Below are 19587 nucleotides of genomic sequence, written 5' to 3'. Positions count from 1 at the left end.
GGCTGGGGGCATACAAACTAAAAGCTGCCTCCCCATGCCTTTTGGTCCTGGCTCTAGGGACCATTAAAAGCTCAGGGCTAGAGGACCCGAGGGAACTTTTGGGTGGTTTAGGCCTGTTCCCTCAGATGAAGTCAGATGTGCTCCCGTTGTGTGTCTCTCCACACTCAGTCCTGTTCCTGTGCTGCTCCTCTCCATGCACCAGCATCAGAGCATTCTGTCCCTGTTACAGTAACACTCAGCACGGTTACCATGCTGCTCCTCTCCATGCACCAGCATCAGAACATTCTGACCTTGTTACAGTTACACTCAGCACTGTTACCATGCTGCTCCTCTCCATGCACCAGCATCAGAACATTCTGTCCCTGTTCTGTCACTTTATTGATAATGCAGCCTATGATTTTGGTGTTGCACCACCACAGAGAATTCCTCTCAGCTGACAGTGAGCTTAATTCCAAGTTGGTACAGTAGGATAGTGTTTCAGTATGGCAAATGGAACATGCCTAAGATGTCCCAGCTAACAGACAGAAGCACATGTCCCAGCTTTGATTTTTGAAGCAATTACATCACTCTAGTGCTACTGTAAATGTGCTGAGCTCTTAGATGACTGAATAATGTGGTTTTGACTATTTCCTGTAAAACAAAATGTTGTTTTTCTAGTTTGAAAGAATTGCCTGAACAACACGATGACTGGGGAAAAAATAACTACATGGACTACAGCCTTTTTGGATGGAAATCTGCATGGATCAGTTGTGACTACTTGTGAGTCATGAGACTCAGCTAGCTAGCCAATAATAGGATGGTTAAGCGTGGAGGGTTTGCTATTGAGCAGGATGAGCAGCAGCGATAGCACCTTGTGGAAAGCCAATGTTGTGGGCATCTGGCTCCTGATGAATGAAGCACATGAAAAGATTTGCAAAGGGTTCACTATACTGTACTTTTGTGTACTCCTCAAACCTTAGTTGAGCCACAGTATTTTATTCATACCTAGGTTACAGTATACTTCATTTAATTTCTGATTTTATTTTTACAGGGACAGTGCACATTTATGAGCATTGCTGTAATTTGCAGTATAAACCAGAGGCTAATTGTGACCTCCACTGGAGGTTTTGTCCTGATGTCTGCCAAGGTCATTTTTCAGCTTTTACATATTATGAAAGTGTAAATTGTAAGCTTTCAAATGGTATGCCATGCATATTGTAAGCTTTAAAATGGTAAGCTATGCATTGGAATCTGAAAATATTTAAATATGCTTCTGTAAATGTTGGTACTGTACACCTGAAATTACTAATCAGAGAAAAAGAGCTTCAAAGATTCAGAGCTGTTCACACTTCTCATGGCCAGGTAATGGGTGGGAACAATAGCTGATTAATTCCACCCCCAACCACTCCCCCACTGGACTAGCTGTCATTATCTGTCAGTAGCTGTCTGGTAGTCTGATGGGCTTTTCAATTACAATAATGTTGGCTAGTAAGCTTACTAAAAAGTAATTAAAGAGTAGTAACATTCAATTTACTAAAGGCAGCATTCATAATTCAAATCTATATGGTTACATGTGCACAATGCCTATGTATTATTTTATGAATAGTTCCAAAATGACAAACCATCATTCTACCAACAGGCCATTAATCCAGCAAGCCAATTTTTTATTGGATGTTCTGTCTGAAACTTTAGAGTCCCCGTAGAAGATGAATGTCAATAAACATAATCAAATTGGACATTTCTATCATCCGGACTACAGTAGGCCTCAGCGGGGACTGGGACTAGAGTTGAAGTTTCACATAGGCTACATGTTTGAAAAATGCAATCAGATGTTGTAAAAGGTACAAAAAATAGCAAAAGTAAGCATAGCTAATTTAAAGTAATAAGGACAGTGCAAAATACAATAGTGTGCAATGTGTGTATACAGTGTGTGTACAATGTATGTGTGTGTGCAATGTTTTTATTTCAACTGTTACTGTTAGTTAACTAGTAAGATATACTCACTCTAGAGATATACTCAACTCAACTCAAATTTTATTTATAAAGCACATTTAAAACAACCGAGGTTGAGCAAAGTGCTGTATAGCTTCAGAGCAACAAAACACAGCACAGCACGAAACAGAACACTACAATACACCATACACAATAAGCAATATAAAATACAGTACAATACAGGGGCCATCGGGTGTCCAGCTCAGCCTGAGTTGAAGGCCTGGGAGTCTTCAAAGAAGGCTTAAAAATCGATACGGTCTGGGCAGACCTAATGTGCCAGGGCAGACTGTTCCAGAGCATAGGGGCCCCCAAAGGCTCGGTCACCTCTAGTCTTCAGCCGAGTCTTTGGGACAGCCAGCAGCAGCTGATTAGAGGATCTCAGTTCTCTAGCTGGGGCATCAAAGTGCAGGAGTTCAGAAAGATACTGAGGTGCTATTCCATTTAGAGCTTTAAAAACAAACAACAAAATCTTGAAATCAATTCTAAAACGCACTGGGAGCCAGTGGAGCGAGGCCAAGATTGGGGTGGATGTTGTCAATGCTGACATACAAATAATTACTACTAAAGACACATGCTAAAGAATAAGGTAAAAGCTCTGGCATCTGGTTTGTGAAAAGTATGAAAATGGAGGAAGTATGGACGGGCATGTGTTAATTTACAATTCTCACATTTTGTGTGTTTTAGAAAAGGCCCTGCTTAAAAGAGAGAGGTCAATCATGTTGTCATCTACCATAGCTGGTTAGAAGAGAGAGTTCATTCATGTTGTCCTGCTCCTTTGGAGCTTTTGCACAAAAGCGATGAATAGCACAAGAAGTTACATGAGGATTCCAAGCTAGGCCATTGCCTTAGGGCCAGGTTTCATCACTGCGTTGGGTTCATATCCGATAGAAAACTTTGAAGCGGAAGAGATTGAAGTTGAGGTTTAATGCACTGAATTATGACATCTATGGAAAGACATGGTGGATATAATACTTTATGATAGCATTGTTAGGGAACATGATGTAAAAAACCCTTATTAGCCTCCTTCAAAATTACAGTAGGGGACTGTCTGGCCTCATGAGGAGACTGTCTTGATAGTTTGGTTGGCATGTGCGTAGTCTGGCTCACAGAATGTAGATTTGTGGGATAAGCCTCTCATTGGTGTCAGAGTCAATCAAACAAACTTCGCTTCACTTTCATTGACACTGCCAGATAGACAAGACCAGCACATACGGGTACAGTAGGACCCCACTCAACCGAACTTCAGAGATCCGAACCTCCCGGTCTACCGGACAGGCTTAAAATAATTTTCTTTTTCTTTGAGCCTTCTATCTGGTTACTGGTGGGATTTTCATTACAGTACTGTAGGCCTACTTGCATTTCAATCTTCGGTCCTGTTGGTCCCGTTGGGTTCGGATAAGTGGGGTCCTACTATACTTCACAATTAAATACTTGTCAGACAATCTCAAAGTGCTGAAACAATCGCAAAGACATTAAGAAAACAGGAAACATATATATACAGTATTTACATTATGTGACAGGTGGGCGCTAGGACCCAGTAGGGATGGCTGGTTAGGAGAGGCTAGTGCCCAACCTGTCACATTTATATGAGAGTAAAGTTGAATCAAAGGTTCTCGGTTCGAGTCCCATCGTTGCCAGATATTTCTTTACACATGAATGATTATTGTACATTATATTAGTGATGTATTAATAATCCTACAGTGAATATATACATTTAGACGCTTTTATCCACAACACACACAAAAAAAAGGAGAAAAGCATACATTTTTGATGTGACCAAACTTGTATTTTTAGTCAGCCATTATTGTACTAAAACACAAAGGATAATACTGAATACGAAATAACACACCCGAGTGAAAATATACCCTCCGCCCTGGCGGTTGCCAGGTGTGGAGGCAACAAAGCAGAGTAATAACAAGCAGAATAGTAACAGTCATTAATTATAAAATACTAGTTGTGATACCAGTTGGAGCACTATGGACAACTAAATACTGTACATCTGCTATCACTCCAGCTTAGCTCATCCAATCAATTTATCTGCTAGATCAGGGGTCTGCAACCTGCTGCTCTGGAGCCCCTCTACAGTGGCTCAGTGGCTTTGACAAACATTATATGGAAATTAATAACTAAATACATATACTGTATTACTATTAAATACATGTATTTATTACTAAAATAAATGGTAATGTTGGCATTCAACATTATGTTGTGAGCTCACATTCTATTTCTTTCGCAAATCAGTCTGGATACTCTCCATAAAGATCCGTTTGTGCCAGATCAGAAAACAATCTCGCCAATCAGCGTTGGTTGTGAGGAATTTGAAATACAAACAGGCAGGGTGGGTTTAAGTGTGACGACAGTGAGGAGCGGTTGAAGTTAGCGCGTGATAGATGGTGATACACAGATGGTTCATCCAGTCACCTGCCAAGTAATTTTGAAAGTGTCTGCCCTTTTCCAAGCAATACCAAAGGAGATTTCCCAGAGGATTATGCAAAGCAAACTGCGTCAGGTTAGATAGCAGCAGACTGCATAGAAATTCACCAGAATGTAGGAAATGTAGTGTTTGGGGCTCACAATTTCCCCCTTGGACCCCCAGACACCACTCCCCCCCTTTATGTGTCCCCCCTGGGTACATATACCACCATGCCTGAAAAAAAATCTAAGGGGAAGCATTACTATCATTTTAAGCTCAAATATGTTTTGCGGCTCCAGTCAGATTTTGTATTCATTTTTTCGGCCAAAAATGGCTCTTTTGATAGTAAAGGTTGCCGACCCCTGTGCTAGATACTTGTTTGGGCAATCAGTAATCGGCCATTTATTCCATTATATGCCCACCTCCCCCCCAGAACATAGTGGACATGTTGTGTTTGGAAAGTCCCGTCTGAATGCTTGGTTTGGCTATTGTTCATAATCTAGCTAGCTAATGTGGACAATAGAACGCACTAATGCTGGGCAAAACTGAGCCAAAATGTAAATTAATTAAAAATCTGGCCCTGTCACAAAAAAGCAGTCTTAAAAGAACCCAGAGTCTGTGGTGCCATTAGATTGTCAGGGAGGGCATTTTTAAGCCAGGTTTAGACCCATTGAGATTAAAATCACTTTTTCAAGAGCGACCTGGCCAAGAATGGCCATTCTTTAAGGGAGGGAGGTGCATTACCATGGGTGCAATTGTATTTGCCGCCTCTAAGTATCGTCACTGCGCATGCTGACGACATGCATCATGGGCAGAGGTCTGCACTCCCTAGGGCCCTTTAGTTGTCTCATCTCAGCAGAGTGTGTTACCTCTGTCCCTGGGCAATATGGCTGAAGAGATTTGTGGGCCTCTTTCATACTGAATTGTGTGTGTGTGTGTGTGTGTGTGTGTGTGTGGGTGCGTGCGCATGTGCACCTCTTAAATAAAACTCACTGCATCATTTTAGCTTCCCAAGAGCCTGTACCAATTTCGATGGGATAGTGCTTTTTATTACAGTGAATGGTGCAATGGAAGGCATTGATTGGTTTGTTTGGGGGATGTTAGAACATTATAATTGGTGCAGTGCCCAGCCATTTCCTGGAAGTGGTGCAGCAGAAATGCTAGACTATATGCAGGGCGAGGGGGTGGAGGAGGGGGTAACAGGTAGACTCTGATTCGAGCCAGCAGGATTTCAACCACATTATAAACACAACTTAAGGCCTTTGTGTGTGGGTTAGTTCCCAGATGACGGTTTCCGGCCAGAGGAGATTAAGCACCAAGAAAAGCATCCTCTACAGCCGTGGACGAGAGCTGCCTGCCATAGTGCTGTTGCCCATGGCAACAATTTTAGCACTTACAATGACAAATACAGAAATTCAGATTTCAGCTGTTTTGAAATAGTGGCAAAAATGACTCTATTGCCCAGAGGCAATATCTAATACCATTACTAAAGTATAGAAGTCAACTGTTAACAGACACAGTGCTTTTGGTCTGTACAATCTCTGGTTGTGTTGGGTGTGTTTCTTACATGCAATGTACAGGGTTCACACCCATATGATGCCCCTCAGTTGACAAAGAGCCCCCCCCCCTCCCCCTTACACACACACACCATTGTCTGGCTCCGAGTCATTTCAGGCCTGTAAGTCTCCTATGAACCTGAGTGTAGCCTGAGATCCTCGGGTAGGGCTCTCCTGGTTATTCTGAAAACATGCCTTATCACAAAAGGGGTCAGGGCTTTTGCTGCCCCTCAGTTGTGGAAGCTAAATCTGTCTCTTCTCAAAAATCATTTTATGTAAAGGCTTTTTTCATTCATTTTATTTATGTCAGACAATAGTAGTTTTATTTTAATCACATTGCTTTCTTCCCTTCTGACGTATTTTATGGTTAGTGCTGCTATTTTTGTCTTGCAGTGTATTTTTGTTATTTTGTTTTATTTTGCTTGTGAAGCACTTTGCAACCCTGAAAAGTGCTTTAAAAAGGGTATTATTATTGTTGTTGTTGTTGTTGTTATTATTGAGTAGGATTTGATAGATGCTAGCTAGCCTGGTTAAACAGAGGTCAGATGTCCAAGATTTCAGAGACAGAACAACCAAACAGAGTCAGTCTGAGAGCTTTAGGATAGATTAGATTTTCAAATTGACTCTCAGTCTATGAGAGCTTTAGGATATAGATTGGCAAACTGACTCTCTGTCTATGAGAGCTTAGGATATAGATTGGCAAACTGACTCTCAGTCTGAGAGGTTTATGATATATACTTTCAAATATACCTGTTGACCACTCTCTCTCTCCCTCTGTCTCTCTCATGTGCACCCTCACTTTCTCTCTCCCCCACCTCTCTGCACTGCACTCTTTCCCCCCCCCCTCTCTCTCTCTCTCTCTCTCTCTCTCTCTCTCTCTCTGTCTTTCTCACCCCCCCTGCACTGCATTCTCCAGCCTTCAGAAGGGTCAGACAGTCACCTCATTTGCTGTTTGTCAACAGATTAGACATCTTAACAGAATGACATGACATCACTTCCCCCTTCATAAACCTCCCTGTTCAAAAGACACGCCATGCATTCATAACATATTCCCCATCCCTAACCAGTCTCACTAATGTTTCAAAGCTATTTCCATGACTCTCAGTTTAGGTCAGTGTTTGACAGAAGGGAGGTCAGTATTTGACAGAAGGGACGACAGACAGCAGCAGTTGACTGTCACTGACTCTGTGTTCCATGTCAGCACAGACCAGACAACCCCCAGAGGTCAGCACTGCTGTTGTCATTGGGGCTAAACTGGGGATTTTACTGCATACTACAGCATACGGAAATTGGTGTGTGTGTGTCCACTGTCCATATGCCGCCCAGGGATGAGAGAGAAAGAGAGCGTGTGAAGAAATGTCTTTCATCAACAAATAAACTGTAATCGAGTGGTAGACCATAGTAGAACAGTTATGCTATAATCTCTCTGCACAGCTGAAAACATTTCATCACACTCCTGAAACTATTTAGCCATACAGTAAGTCTCTTTTGTCCTTCAGGTAAATTATATAATGTTGATGATGCTGTGCAGATACTGATGGATTTCAATTCTATGGTTTTTCAGTGGTTTCATAGTCTTTTTATTACGACATGCCATTCTAATGCCATATATAAATATTGTCCCTTGTTAGATACCTAATGATAGACAACCACTTAACCTTCAATACTGGTAACGGGAGTGATGTGGGTGCCAGTGTCTGGGTTTAGTTTCACTACACAGGCCTTACTCATGGAGATTGGTCCTGTGAATTATTCACACAGAGCTGAGGGCCTGTAGGCTCGAGTACTCTGGCTGGGCGCAGCTTCTACCACCTACAAAACCAAGTAAGAAAGGCAGAGACTTCATTAACACCTAATCCATCTGCTGGATACTGTATACTCTTGTGATACTTTAAAGGGCAAGATTAGAGGAGAGGGGGGGGGGGGGGTTGGGGGAGGGAATGTGGTGAAGGTAGGATGAGATTTATCATGCGGCTTGTATAATTGAAAGTGATACTTTATGCCTCCAGACTACATAAAATAACGAGTACTCCTACGGTCCAGTGCCATTGAATAATCATTGACACTAGAGCCAATTACAGGCAATGATAATGTTTTCTCCTCTACAAACAAAAATATTAAGATGTATGCGTGAGTCCCTCCAATCAAATGTGGTTGGGGTCATGAGTTGCGAGTTTCAACTTGGATTATGAAGCAGTCTGAACTCTGCTGACCTTCATTGCCATAGCAACAGAGACTGCGACCTTCCCAGGAGTGCCATAGTTTCATTGCTTATTATTCTCCATCCGTATCTTATTCTGGCAGTTTTCCTGTGCTCAGGCAGCATTACAGACTCAGCTACTTTACAATTGTGGATGACATATAGGTCTAACTTTAACATCTGTGAGTTGTTTCTGTTTTCACATTAAACAGGGAAAGTAGACCTTCCAGGACTGACTCATACTTATGCTTATGGCCACTGGTTATCTCTGGAGCTCTCTCTCTCCCCAGGGGGAGAACTGATCTTGTCCAACCAGCCCCTTTAGAGGACCCAGCCCCACTATTATCAGCACTGTTGAACAGGAGTTTCTAGAGCAGCAGCTGGGTATGCACTGTGCAGCGTGGGTTAGCCGCTTGGCACTCCATTACTCAGTCCTACGAGACAGAGCAGGCATCATTTATTAATGCCTGCCGAGTGGGCTCGGTTTCTCTGTCCACCAGTGAGTGAACCTCCTCAACTTTAGGGGGGGGGGGGTATTCTACCACAGTCCCCCTGGCTCCAAGGCATAATGCACCTTCAGTTCAAAAAGGAAATCAAAGATCAAAATATCTATGGCCGGGCCATTAGAGTGCAGCGTCGCTGAAAGAAAGAGAATGGATTTTGAACATCTATTTGATGATCCAGAATGGAATTTTGAAGGGACATCATCTGAATCTGAATCAGTGAGTACAGTGCTCTGTTTGTACAGTACAGTTTTCAGTTGAGATGTCTGGCGGACTTTATTCTGTCATACTCCACTCAGTCGCTAGTACAATCCACTCCAGAGAGATAGTGACATGTTTTCACTTCTGAGTATACTCATTTGGAATGCAGCATATCGATTAAAGTATTTGTTACTGTAATGGTATTACATTGACACTTGGGGGTTGAGTTTGTGGGTAATACTTATAATCATTTTCAAATGTTCCACTCATCCTGTAGGCTGCATAAACATTACATCAGTCCTGTCGTGGTCACTGCAGTCTCATCCTGGAGTCTGTTCATGTACAGACGGCCTGATGAATCCATACTGACCGTTGGGCTATGGAAACACTAATACCTCTCTGTTGTTCTCCGGGTTTCTGATTGACGCCAAACTTGCTCGTTCTCCACTGCTCTCTTGAATTGAATGAATATGTGTGCTATTTTCAGCTGCATTCACTGTGCCTAGATACAGTATGAATGCATGCAGATTGAATGCATCCAGCAGCACTTTAAGTGCTTTTCTGACGAGGATAAGAGAATGAGTTCCCCTATTGTTTTATGTTATTGTTGAAAGATGATGGAAGCATTAGTGGTGTTGTGTTTTGGTATTTTATTTTATATTCAAGCTTACTGTTAGGGAGTCTGAAATACAGTACATGGTGTGTTTTCATGCAGAGCTCATGCTACATTATATAATGTGAATATGCACACACGCTTACACAGACACACAAACACTGACACGCGCACACACACATTAAGCTGGATGGTAACTGGGGGAAATTAAGAGGGAAAGAAAGAGGCTTTGAATAATGAATGTGATGCGCCATGTTACATGTACATGGCAGACAATCCTTTCAAGAGGCGTACCTGACTGCTGCAGCTTTCATAGCTTCACCCTGACACTAAGAGACAGACCAGCAGACAGAGACAGAGAGAGGGACAGAGAGGAGGGGGGAGTAGCAGGCTTTTGCATCACCAATTCATGTGACGTGTCCCAAAGAAAAGGAAATCTTAGAGCTCCTTTAAGAGTAAAGAAATCAGAAGCTTTCTTTGTGTCTTTGTGATATGACTCGTGGGAGAGTGGGAGGTACTGTAAGCGTAGTGAGCAAAATGTTCATTTTATGACTCACTCCTAATTCACTCTTACAATACTCTGAGGAATTCTAAGGAATTTGCTGGAAATAAATCCAACTGTATGTCTCTGATAGCACAAGAGTGAGACATGCCAGTTTGGCCTGTGTCTCTACAGTAGCTTACATCATTACTTTGATTCATTCTCTGACTGAACTTTAATAGAGCTAGGAATGGTGCTCGGAGAGCACAGACCTCCGCCCATGAATGCATTTTGTGGCTCTGTGCACATGCTCTGTGTGCGAGCAGGACATATTTGGTATTGCTGCATAGATAGATAGATAGATAGATAGATAGATAGATAGATAGATAGATAGATAGATAGATAGATAGAGATAAGTTTATTTTTGACATTTTTGCCAATTTATAAAAAATAAAACACTGAAATATCACATGTGCATATTCACACCTTTTACTCAATACTTTGTTGAAGCACCTTTGGCAGCAATTACAGCCTCAAGTCTTCTTGAGTATGATGCTGCAAGCCTGGCACACCTATTTTTGGTCACTTTTTCCCATTCTTCTTTGCAGATCCTCTCAAGCTCCATCAGATTGGATGGGGAGCGTCAGTGGACAGCCATTTTCAGATCTTTCCAGAGATCGTCTATCGGGTTCAAGTCTGGGCTCTGGCTGGGCCACTCAGGGACATTCACAGACTTGTCCCGAAGCCAGTCCTTCGTTGTCTTGCCTGTGTGCTTAGGGTCCTGTTGTCCTGTTGGAAAGTAAACCTTCGCCCCAGTCTGAGGCCCTGCGTGCTCTGGAGCAGGTTTTCATCAAGGATCTCTCTGTACATTGCTGCATTCATCTTTCCCTCGATCCTGACTAGTCTCCTAGTTCCTGCTGCTGAAAAACATCCCCACAGCATGATGCTGCCACCTCCATGCTTGACTGTAGGGATGGTATTGGCCAGGTGACTGTAGGGAGGGTATTGGCCTGGTGACTGTAGGGATGGTATTAGCCAGGTGACTGTAGGGATGGTATTGGCCAGGTGACTGTAGGGATGGTATTAGCCAGGTGACTGTAGGTATGGTATTAGCCAGGTGACTGTAGGGATGGTATTGGCCAGGTGACTGTAGGGATGGTATTGGCCAGGTGACTGTAGGGATGGTATTAGCCAGGTGATGAGCAGTGCCTGGTTTCCTCCAGACGTGACGCTTGGCATTCAGGCCAAAGAGTTCAATCTTGGTTTCATCAGACCAGAAAATGTTCTTGCTTATGTAACTGCTTATGTAAAGCATGGTGAGTAAGTTAATGGCATGGCATCCATTTTTAGAAAATAAGCCTGTGAGAATGATCTGTTAACTGTTACAGGTAGCTACAGGCTAATTAGCTACTGTACATCAAGCACCTAGCCTAACGTATGTTACTAGCTTCATAGCTTTTTGTGTCAGCGCTGCTGTAAACTGTGGAGGGAGGTGGGAGGTGTGGAGTATCGTACAGCTTGTCTTCTTATAACATGGTACAGCAGCCTGCAGGCCGGTAGAACCATTTTCTTCAAACAAATGTCTAATCTATGAACACAATGCAGGACAGGCTTTGTTTGTGGGACATCAGAGGTTTGGTCTTAAGAATTCAGGCAACCTTATTGGTTACTATTCTCCACGTGATTGACAGGTCAGAAAGGTCTATTCCTTTGACTTCATGGCTTGATTTGTGCTCTGACAAGCACCAACTGTCAACTGTGGGACCTTACACTATACAGACAGGCGTGTCAAATCAATTGAATTTGCCACAAGTGGACAAGTTGTAGACAAGGATGGTCAAGGAAACAGGATGCACCTGAGCTCAATTTTGAGTGTCATAGCAAAATTATGTACATGTGATATTTTAATTTACATTTTTAATACATTGGCAAAAGCTTTAAAGAAAATGTTGTTATGGGGTATTGTGTGGAGAATTTTGAGGAAAAAATGAATTTAATCCATTTTGGAATATGGTTGTAACATAGCAAAATGTGGAAAAAGTGAACGGAAATAAATGCACTGTACATATGTACATGCATACATACATACATACATACATACATACATACATACATACATACATACATACATACATACATAGATGCATGCATACATACATACATACATACATACATACATACATACATACATACATACATACATACATACATACATACATACATATATGCACATGCATAGATCCACAACACTCAGGAACACTCAGGCACTGTTATATAGTCTGATAGTCTAATGGCTGCTGGCACAAAGGAAGGCCTGAACTGCTCTGTTTTGCACCTGGTTGGGATGAGCCTGTGGCTGAAGGTGTTCCCCATCTGCCGCAGCTCGTCATGGAGGGGATGTGACCGTCCCATGTCGAGATATGTCCATTTCAATTCCCCCCATTGACAATGAATGGGGGGAATTTTAAATGAATGGAGGTGAATGGCCCACCGTGTTTGGCGGCTTGTGGACCTGCTAAAGAACTAACCAACTAACCAACCAACCAACCAACACACGCCACCGAAAACATTACCTCTCACCCTGCACTGTCACTGGGGCAGTGGTAACAATGTTCATGACACTGTCATTAGACATCCATTCAGTATAGATTTGCAATGAGTCAAACACATTATTCATAACAATTATCAATAGACATGATTAGAATATTGATTAGAACTTTGACAGAATTACCTAATTTTATGTGAGAAATATATACTTATGGATGATTTGTACTGTGTATGTGTATGAGCTGAGTCGACATTTCCATGACTCGTGACAATATGTCCATAACCACGTCTACCACTGTAAAGAGACAGATTGTCTGTGTAATTGACTGGATTTCTGACTTTCTTCCACTGCAATCCCCTCCAGCCACAGGACCAAGTCCCTGGGCTGGCCACCGCCCTCCGGACCCCACAGCGCCTCACAGGGACCCCCCAATGGATGGGACATGGGCTCCAGTAGAGAGGGGCGAGACTGCTACATCAAGTAAGTGAATGGAGCTGAGAGGAGTTGAAGGGATTTCTCTGTCTGCTCCCCCCCCCCCTCTCTCTAGTGCTTGCTCTACCACTCCCCCTTTCTCTGGCTCTCTTTCAACCCTCCCAGATGTTTTGGACTCGTTGGCAACCTGTGATTATTCCAACCACGTCGCAGCCTCTACTCTCTCTCTCTCTCTCTCTCTCTCTCTCTCTCTCTCTCCGTCCGTGCATTCAGAATACTGATTCTGTTCCTTCCACAGAGGCTGCTCCTACCCTCCCTCTCCCACTCACACATACTCTCACAGATATACGCTCTCTCTCTCTCTCTCTCTCTCTCTCTCTCACACACACACACACATTCTGATACAAGACAGGCTGAGGGCTGAGAAGCAGGGAAGTAAAGCCTACTGTGTGTGTGTGTGTGTGTGTGTGTGTGCGTGCGTGCGTGTGTGTGCGCGTGGAGCTACCGATAAGGAATTCACCTGCGTAGGGGCTGGCTTTGATCATACTGAGTCTGCATGTAGCTGCAGAGATGCTGGAGCGCAGTGTTATCAACATAATCCATCCGTGGCTTTGGGGTTTCTGAGGCAAACTCGAGGTAAAATCTATCTAGTCTAGTCTATCTATCTATCTATCTATCTATCTATCTATCTATCTATCTATCTATCTATCTATCTATCTATCTATCTATCTATCTATCTATCTATCTATCTATCTATCTTTCTTTCTCTCTCTCTCTCTCTCTCTCTCTCTCTCTCTCTATCTATCTCTCTTTCTCTCTCTCTCTCTTGCTCTCTCTCTCTCTCTCTCTCGTCTACCTGTATGTTGTGACTGTGTGCTTCTACAGTTTGAGCAAGCCTGGGTGTAACAAGTGAGTGTTTGGATGCTACATCTCCTATTCCCTGTCTGTAGGAGGATACGGATGCCCCCCCCCCCTCTCTCTCTCTCTCTCACTCACTCTCACTCTCTCTCTGTCTTTCTCTCTGTTGTTTCCTCTCTTCAGCCAGCAGTGATGTGGTAGAGGAGTGCATTCATGACAAGTCTAAAAATAATGCCTCCACATCCGAATCTGCAGCTTTTCTGCATCTGCTGTATCCCCTCTCTCTTGTCCATCTTAAACAAACACTGAGTGTTCCCTGCTTGATTCTGACATAGCTGTGCGATGTCCTGTAGACCACTCGCCCTCTGCAGGGATGGTGTACCAGGTACCGTGGTGGTATCAGCGGGCTTACATAAGAGGAGAGGCACACCAGATGGGTTGGATGCAGAGAGTGTCTGGATGAGGCAGATCTCTTCTGGCTCCCCATCTAGCCTTTCTCCATTTCGAAGAGGACTTATAAATAATGAGGCGTGTTTGACTGTCAGCAATGATATATGAAGGCTCATGCCAAGTTGAAGTGTTTAACCACAGGTAGCGTTTGCATGTCAGAAAGTCATGAATAAACCATGGGGATACCGGTTAACATGCATGCTGTAGCACGCCACATTTAACACAGATAGCTAGCTGCAGTACATCACTTTGGAGATTATACATGATGTCATGTTTTTCTAGGAGTTAAATTTATGTGATGGCTTTGTAATTACAGGGCAGGACTACTCCTCAATTCTGGTCATGTGATGTCTTATAATGAACATACTGTATGAAGTATAATAGAGCCGAGATTGCTCTTTCCTAACACCGTTCTGTATCAAAATCATACGGTACATCAAAATCATATGGTACGTACAGCAACGCAAGCAGATCATTGGTCAAGCAGCTGAATGGAATTAAGTCAGTGGCCGGCCAAATGTCCTCAGACTCAATCACAGTCAGGACCATACAGTTGTTGTTGTTGTTGTTGTTGTTGTGGTTGTTGTTGGATATGACCGCATGATGCCATCATGTCCTGCTCGTTAGGGCAGCAGTGCTGTTTGTGAGAGCTGTGTGGTGGTGTAGCAGCTAATAGGGCTGATTAAGGGCCATTAGACACAGGGGCTGTCAGCACTTTGGGAGGCGAGCCATCTTTCGCAGGTGGCCCCGGTTGGTGATGAGACAGCAACACACTTCCTGCATGCACAGACCCATATGGTTTTACACTGCGCACAATCTGCCTCTCGCGGCACTGCAGAAACTCACTGACTCACCAACCGCACGGTCTCTGTGGCACCTTCAGTGTTACCCAATGCAACGTGCTATAATGATTGGGATTGGGATGCAAGCACAGCACACACCACTGCATAGAACCTCCCCTCTCAGCAGTGGTCTGTTTTGGGTGGCCGTGCCGTTTATACATAGAGATGTGGAGCCGATCCGGCACCCTGGCCTCTCACGCCCGTTCCTTGACAGATGAATTGTGGGTTTTCAGTGGCGAGGGGAACATGTGTCAGGAGTGACTGTGAATTACACGCTGCCTGGCTTGTGAGTCGGCCCACAGCTCTAATTAAACAACAGTGTGGCACCATGGGAAGCTGCTATCTCCGACTCCGACTCTGACTCCACTACTGCTGGAGAGAGAACGCGTGAGGGATCTACACATTCGCATAGAATGTTTTGCCTGCAGTACCAAAAAGCAACTGTTTTTTTTTTCTCCCCATGGTGCATCCATAATGAAATCCAGCAAATGAATTGAAGTGAGGGTTGAGGCTGGAGAGTGTTGGTTTCCAGTCAGGTGTAAGTGACAGAACTGCCAGGTTCAGTGACGCCACAGGTGACTGATCTACAGCTGAGGCTCCAAAGTATGACTCTGGATTAATGACCAATATTCTACACTGTGCAGGAGAGGTGCGAACATTGCCTCATCTCCTGTCTCCTAAGGCTGAATAATACTGTATATATAGGCATTAAAGGGAAAAGGTGCTATCTCGTACTGCTAAATGTTGACGCTTGAAGAAGCACTGAGGAGAAGCTACTGAATTGTGAATGTTTTCTCTTGCGATTTTCTTGACGGCTGATATTGAGGATCTGGGATCTGCAGCAGGACGATGCAATCGAGTTTCATTGTCATCGCCCACACGTTCTATTTTGAGTCTTCCTGTTCAGCTTTGAACATCATCGAAACCAGAAAATATCCAGTGATTTCATTATTGTGAGTGATTTCAAGTGATTACAAAGATTGTGGAATTTACTATGGTATTTTATGGTATGAATTGTTGAATCTGGTGGTATTAAATTTACCGAATTAGAGTTCAGAGGCAAGATATAATGCATCTCATGTCTTCTCTATGAACTAAAGGAAAGATCCAGATGTGTGGACAGATGCGGGAGATCGAAGACATGTCTCTCACCTACTGCACCTCCCTCCATTTCTCTCCATTTCTCTCCATTCCTCTTATTTCTCTCTCTCTCTCTCTCTCTCTCTCTCTCTCTCGTTCAGCCACGTGTCCCAGAGCACCTCCCTGGAGGAGGTTCGTCTGGACGGGGACAGGTTCGTACCTCCGGTCCCCCGCAAGGTGGAGATGAGGCGAGACCCGGTGCTGGGCTTTGGCTTCGTGGCGGGCAGCGAGAAACCAGTGGTGGTCCGCTCAGTCACCCCAGGTAAGCCAGCCCACCAGCATTACAGCGCACCACCCTGTCCTCCCCCCAACACTGAACATCCACACCCCTGTCCTCCCCTCAACACTGAACATCCACACCCCTGTCCTCCCCTCAACACTGAGCATCCACACCCCTGTCCTCCCACCAGCTCCTAATTCATCAAAACAACCTTACTATCACTAAGGTTTACTAATGATGACAGGATGGCAAAAGCATGGCACTGCTAGATGAATATGCAATCTGGGGAAGCTGTGTTGCAGTGATGAATCATGCTTTTAAGAGCTGGCCCCATGAGTAAGCCACCCTCAGTCCCGCAGGCTAGAATGCTTAACCTCGCGCTTAACCAAAGAGTAGCTTAACCTTCTGCCATTTATACCACTTAACTTCTCCTTCATGTGCAACGGCAGGGGGTCCGTCCGAGGGCAAGCTGGTCCCCGGGGACGAGATCATCATGATTAACGACGAGGCCGCCAGCACAGCGCCCAGGGAGCGGGTCATCGACCTGGTCAGGTAGGATAATTCATTATTACTGCTATGCCACAGCAGGGCTGCTCTGCTGCTACATGTACTGTAATGTAGCCATTTGCCTGCTGTTACAGTATGATGTCCCTAGCTTCTTAACAGCTGATATTATGCATTTCTGTTTTGAAAAGTGTGGATTTGTGGATCAGAGGTGAATGCCACGGTACAGTATCTAGTTACAGAAATAATTATTTTCATTTGTCATTAGATCTGTACGCAGCTGGATTCACTAATGCTAACTAAACATGCGCCGAGAGCTAACAATATCATGATTTCTGTACATGTGGGCCTGTTAGCGCTGCCCTCTGCTCTGGGTCCTACCACAGGGCTGCCGTACATGCCAGAGGTGACTGTTTGTTCTTCCACCAGCCTGTTAGATTGATGTGCCTAGCTAGGTTGAGCGACTGGCCTGGAGGACCAGAGTCTGTTTTTTTTTTTTTTTTGTTTTTTACAAAGATATAGCCGTACGCAGGTCAGTTAATCACAGCTCGCTCGTCCTAGACAGGCTCTGTCTCTGCAGTGAAACACTATGTTGGTAGAAGAGGAACAGAGGGTACCTGGCTGATTGGAACATGTTGTTATTACTGTAGGTCATATTTGCGGCCTCATTCCAACAATAATTCTGGACTGAAAACCGCCATTCCCTTGATTAATCAGCATCCTCTGCACATGGTTTTGACAACCTAGCTTTCAATATTTTGACGAGGTTTTGTTTGTGTGTGTGTGTGTGTGTGTGTGTGTGTGTGTGTGTGTTCTCTCCTGTAGAAGCTGCAAGGAGTCCATCGTGTTGACAGTTGTTCAGCCATACCCAGTAAGTCTCTCAATTTGGAGATTTCACAGTCAAGTGATTCAGAGGCAGCCCCAGAAGAGAACCCCTCAGTTCTGATTACTGATTAGGCCTAGTGTTTACTCTGCGAACGGAAGACATGAATCATTCATCGCAGGCACATATTTGATGGCACTGGGACTATAGGGCTGGGGTAGAGTGTTCAGATGGCTAACTCAAACACCAAGCTCTTTCACTGGACCCCAGCTCAACCTTCCCCCACCAGCGCTCGTTAGCACCATGGAACACACGCAGCGATGGGCGTTCTGTAACGATGCAATGAGAAGAGCTGCCGCAGCCTCTGGCTGTATGACTCACCACATGGCTCTGTGAGAAGGAATTTGGTTCTCATGAAAAATAGACAATCATCTGAATATCAAATAATGCCCATCATTACATTACCGCTGACATTTTGCCATGCGCACCTGTGGATTTGTGATACAGGAGGTTGGGAAACCATGCTTCATGATCAACCTTGCTCACAAAACAATGGGATTAAACACATGTAGCACCAGTTTCAGAGCTTCTGAATATATTCAATTAGGGATCACTGTACAAATTACATCATTTCAACATTAATTTACTTTAATCGTGTTTCCCAGGATGACGCATGGGATACAGCCTTGAGAGTCTTATTGCTCTACGTGAGCTGTCCCTCTAGAGAAGGAACCCCTGCTGAAAACGTTCGCAGGGAAACCAGAGAAGCAGCCCCTATAATCAGGCCTGCCGTAACTGGTCTCATTCATCACATAGGATGGCGCAGCCTCAGTGACACAGCCGACAGCGAGGTGTCCTTCCTCTCGGTTCCTCACACCGTAGCCACTCTAATCATATTAATACAGGGCGGTGGACACACCACTTTGTAATGAGAACGCATAAAGGGACAGGAGCATGTCCTTGTAATTTGATCAAAAGCGTACGATCCGTGGGGACATGGCGGCCTGAAGGAAAACGACAGACCTGTACCAACCCTCTCTGTTTTTCTCTCTGTGTTTTTCTTTCCCCTCCCCAAGTCGCCCAAATCTGCGTTCATCAGTGCAGCCAAAAAGGCCAAGTTAAAGTCGAATCCGGTCAAAGTCCGCTTCGCTGAAGAGGTCATCATCAACGGCCAGGTCCCAGTAAGTGGAACGATGTCAGCGTTTTTCCAGTGCTAGACACTGACACTAGACAAGTCCAGTGCAATTGCAAACCATTTTGAGTATCATTCTGTACGCCTACTGATTGTCAATTATTTTATGTTACATACTAATTTGAATAGTATTACAGTTATATTCACCTTCCAATTGTTTTAGATACATTGTCTGTTATGTGCTTATACTGATGACACAGAAAAGAATGACTGATTTCCCAATTGCCTTTTCAATCTTCAGGAGACTGTGAAGGACAACTCCCTCCTTTTCATGCCAAATGTTCTGAAGGTGTACCTGGAGAACGGACAGACCAAGTCCTTCAGATTTGACAGCAACACGTCCATTAAGGTGGCTTTGTCCTGGCCTGCACTGACATGATCTCAAGAGACGTTACGTAATCAAGTGACTCTCCATTTAACCTATACATCATTTAGGGCTATACAATATAGTCCATGTATAAGTGATAAGTGAAAGGTCCTTACAGTACATCACAGTGGTATACAGTAGCCTATTATCTTTACTTAATTATGAGCCAGTAATTGTTCATGTGTACATGCAGAGCAGGCACATCAGCGTGAACTTAATTAACTCGGGTGTAGATCAGATCAAAAGTAGATCAGAGCTTGTCCTGTGGTGTTA

General features: G+C 44.0%; 1 protein-coding gene across 1 annotated transcript in view; it reads left to right on the top strand.

Annotated features, from left to right (window-relative positions):
- The window catches only part of LOC311312903 (FERM and PDZ domain-containing protein 4-like), a gene marked incomplete at both ends in the record, with an annotated part of 35582 nt that overhangs the window by 7244 nt on the left and 8751 nt on the right, over window positions 1-19587 (top strand). Inside the window, 6 exons of the mRNA XM_084442911.1 lie at window positions 12850-12966; window positions 16310-16470; window positions 16878-16980; window positions 17758-17803; window positions 18832-18936; window positions 19189-19296. Coding sequence (XP_084299037.1) covers window positions 12850-12966; window positions 16310-16470; window positions 16878-16980; window positions 17758-17803; window positions 18832-18936; window positions 19189-19296 — 640 coding nt within the window. The remainder of the gene's footprint in view (window positions 1-12849; window positions 12967-16309; window positions 16471-16877; window positions 16981-17757; window positions 17804-18831; window positions 18937-19188; window positions 19297-19587) is intronic.

Source organism: Borostomias antarcticus (assembly GCF_949987555.1).
Source record: "Borostomias antarcticus genome assembly, chromosome: 9".
Lineage (NCBI taxonomy): Eukaryota > Metazoa > Chordata > Actinopteri > Stomiiformes > Stomiidae > Borostomias > Borostomias antarcticus.
Note: the sequence above shows the minus strand (reverse complement) of the source record. Positions and strands in the feature narration are given on the sequence as shown.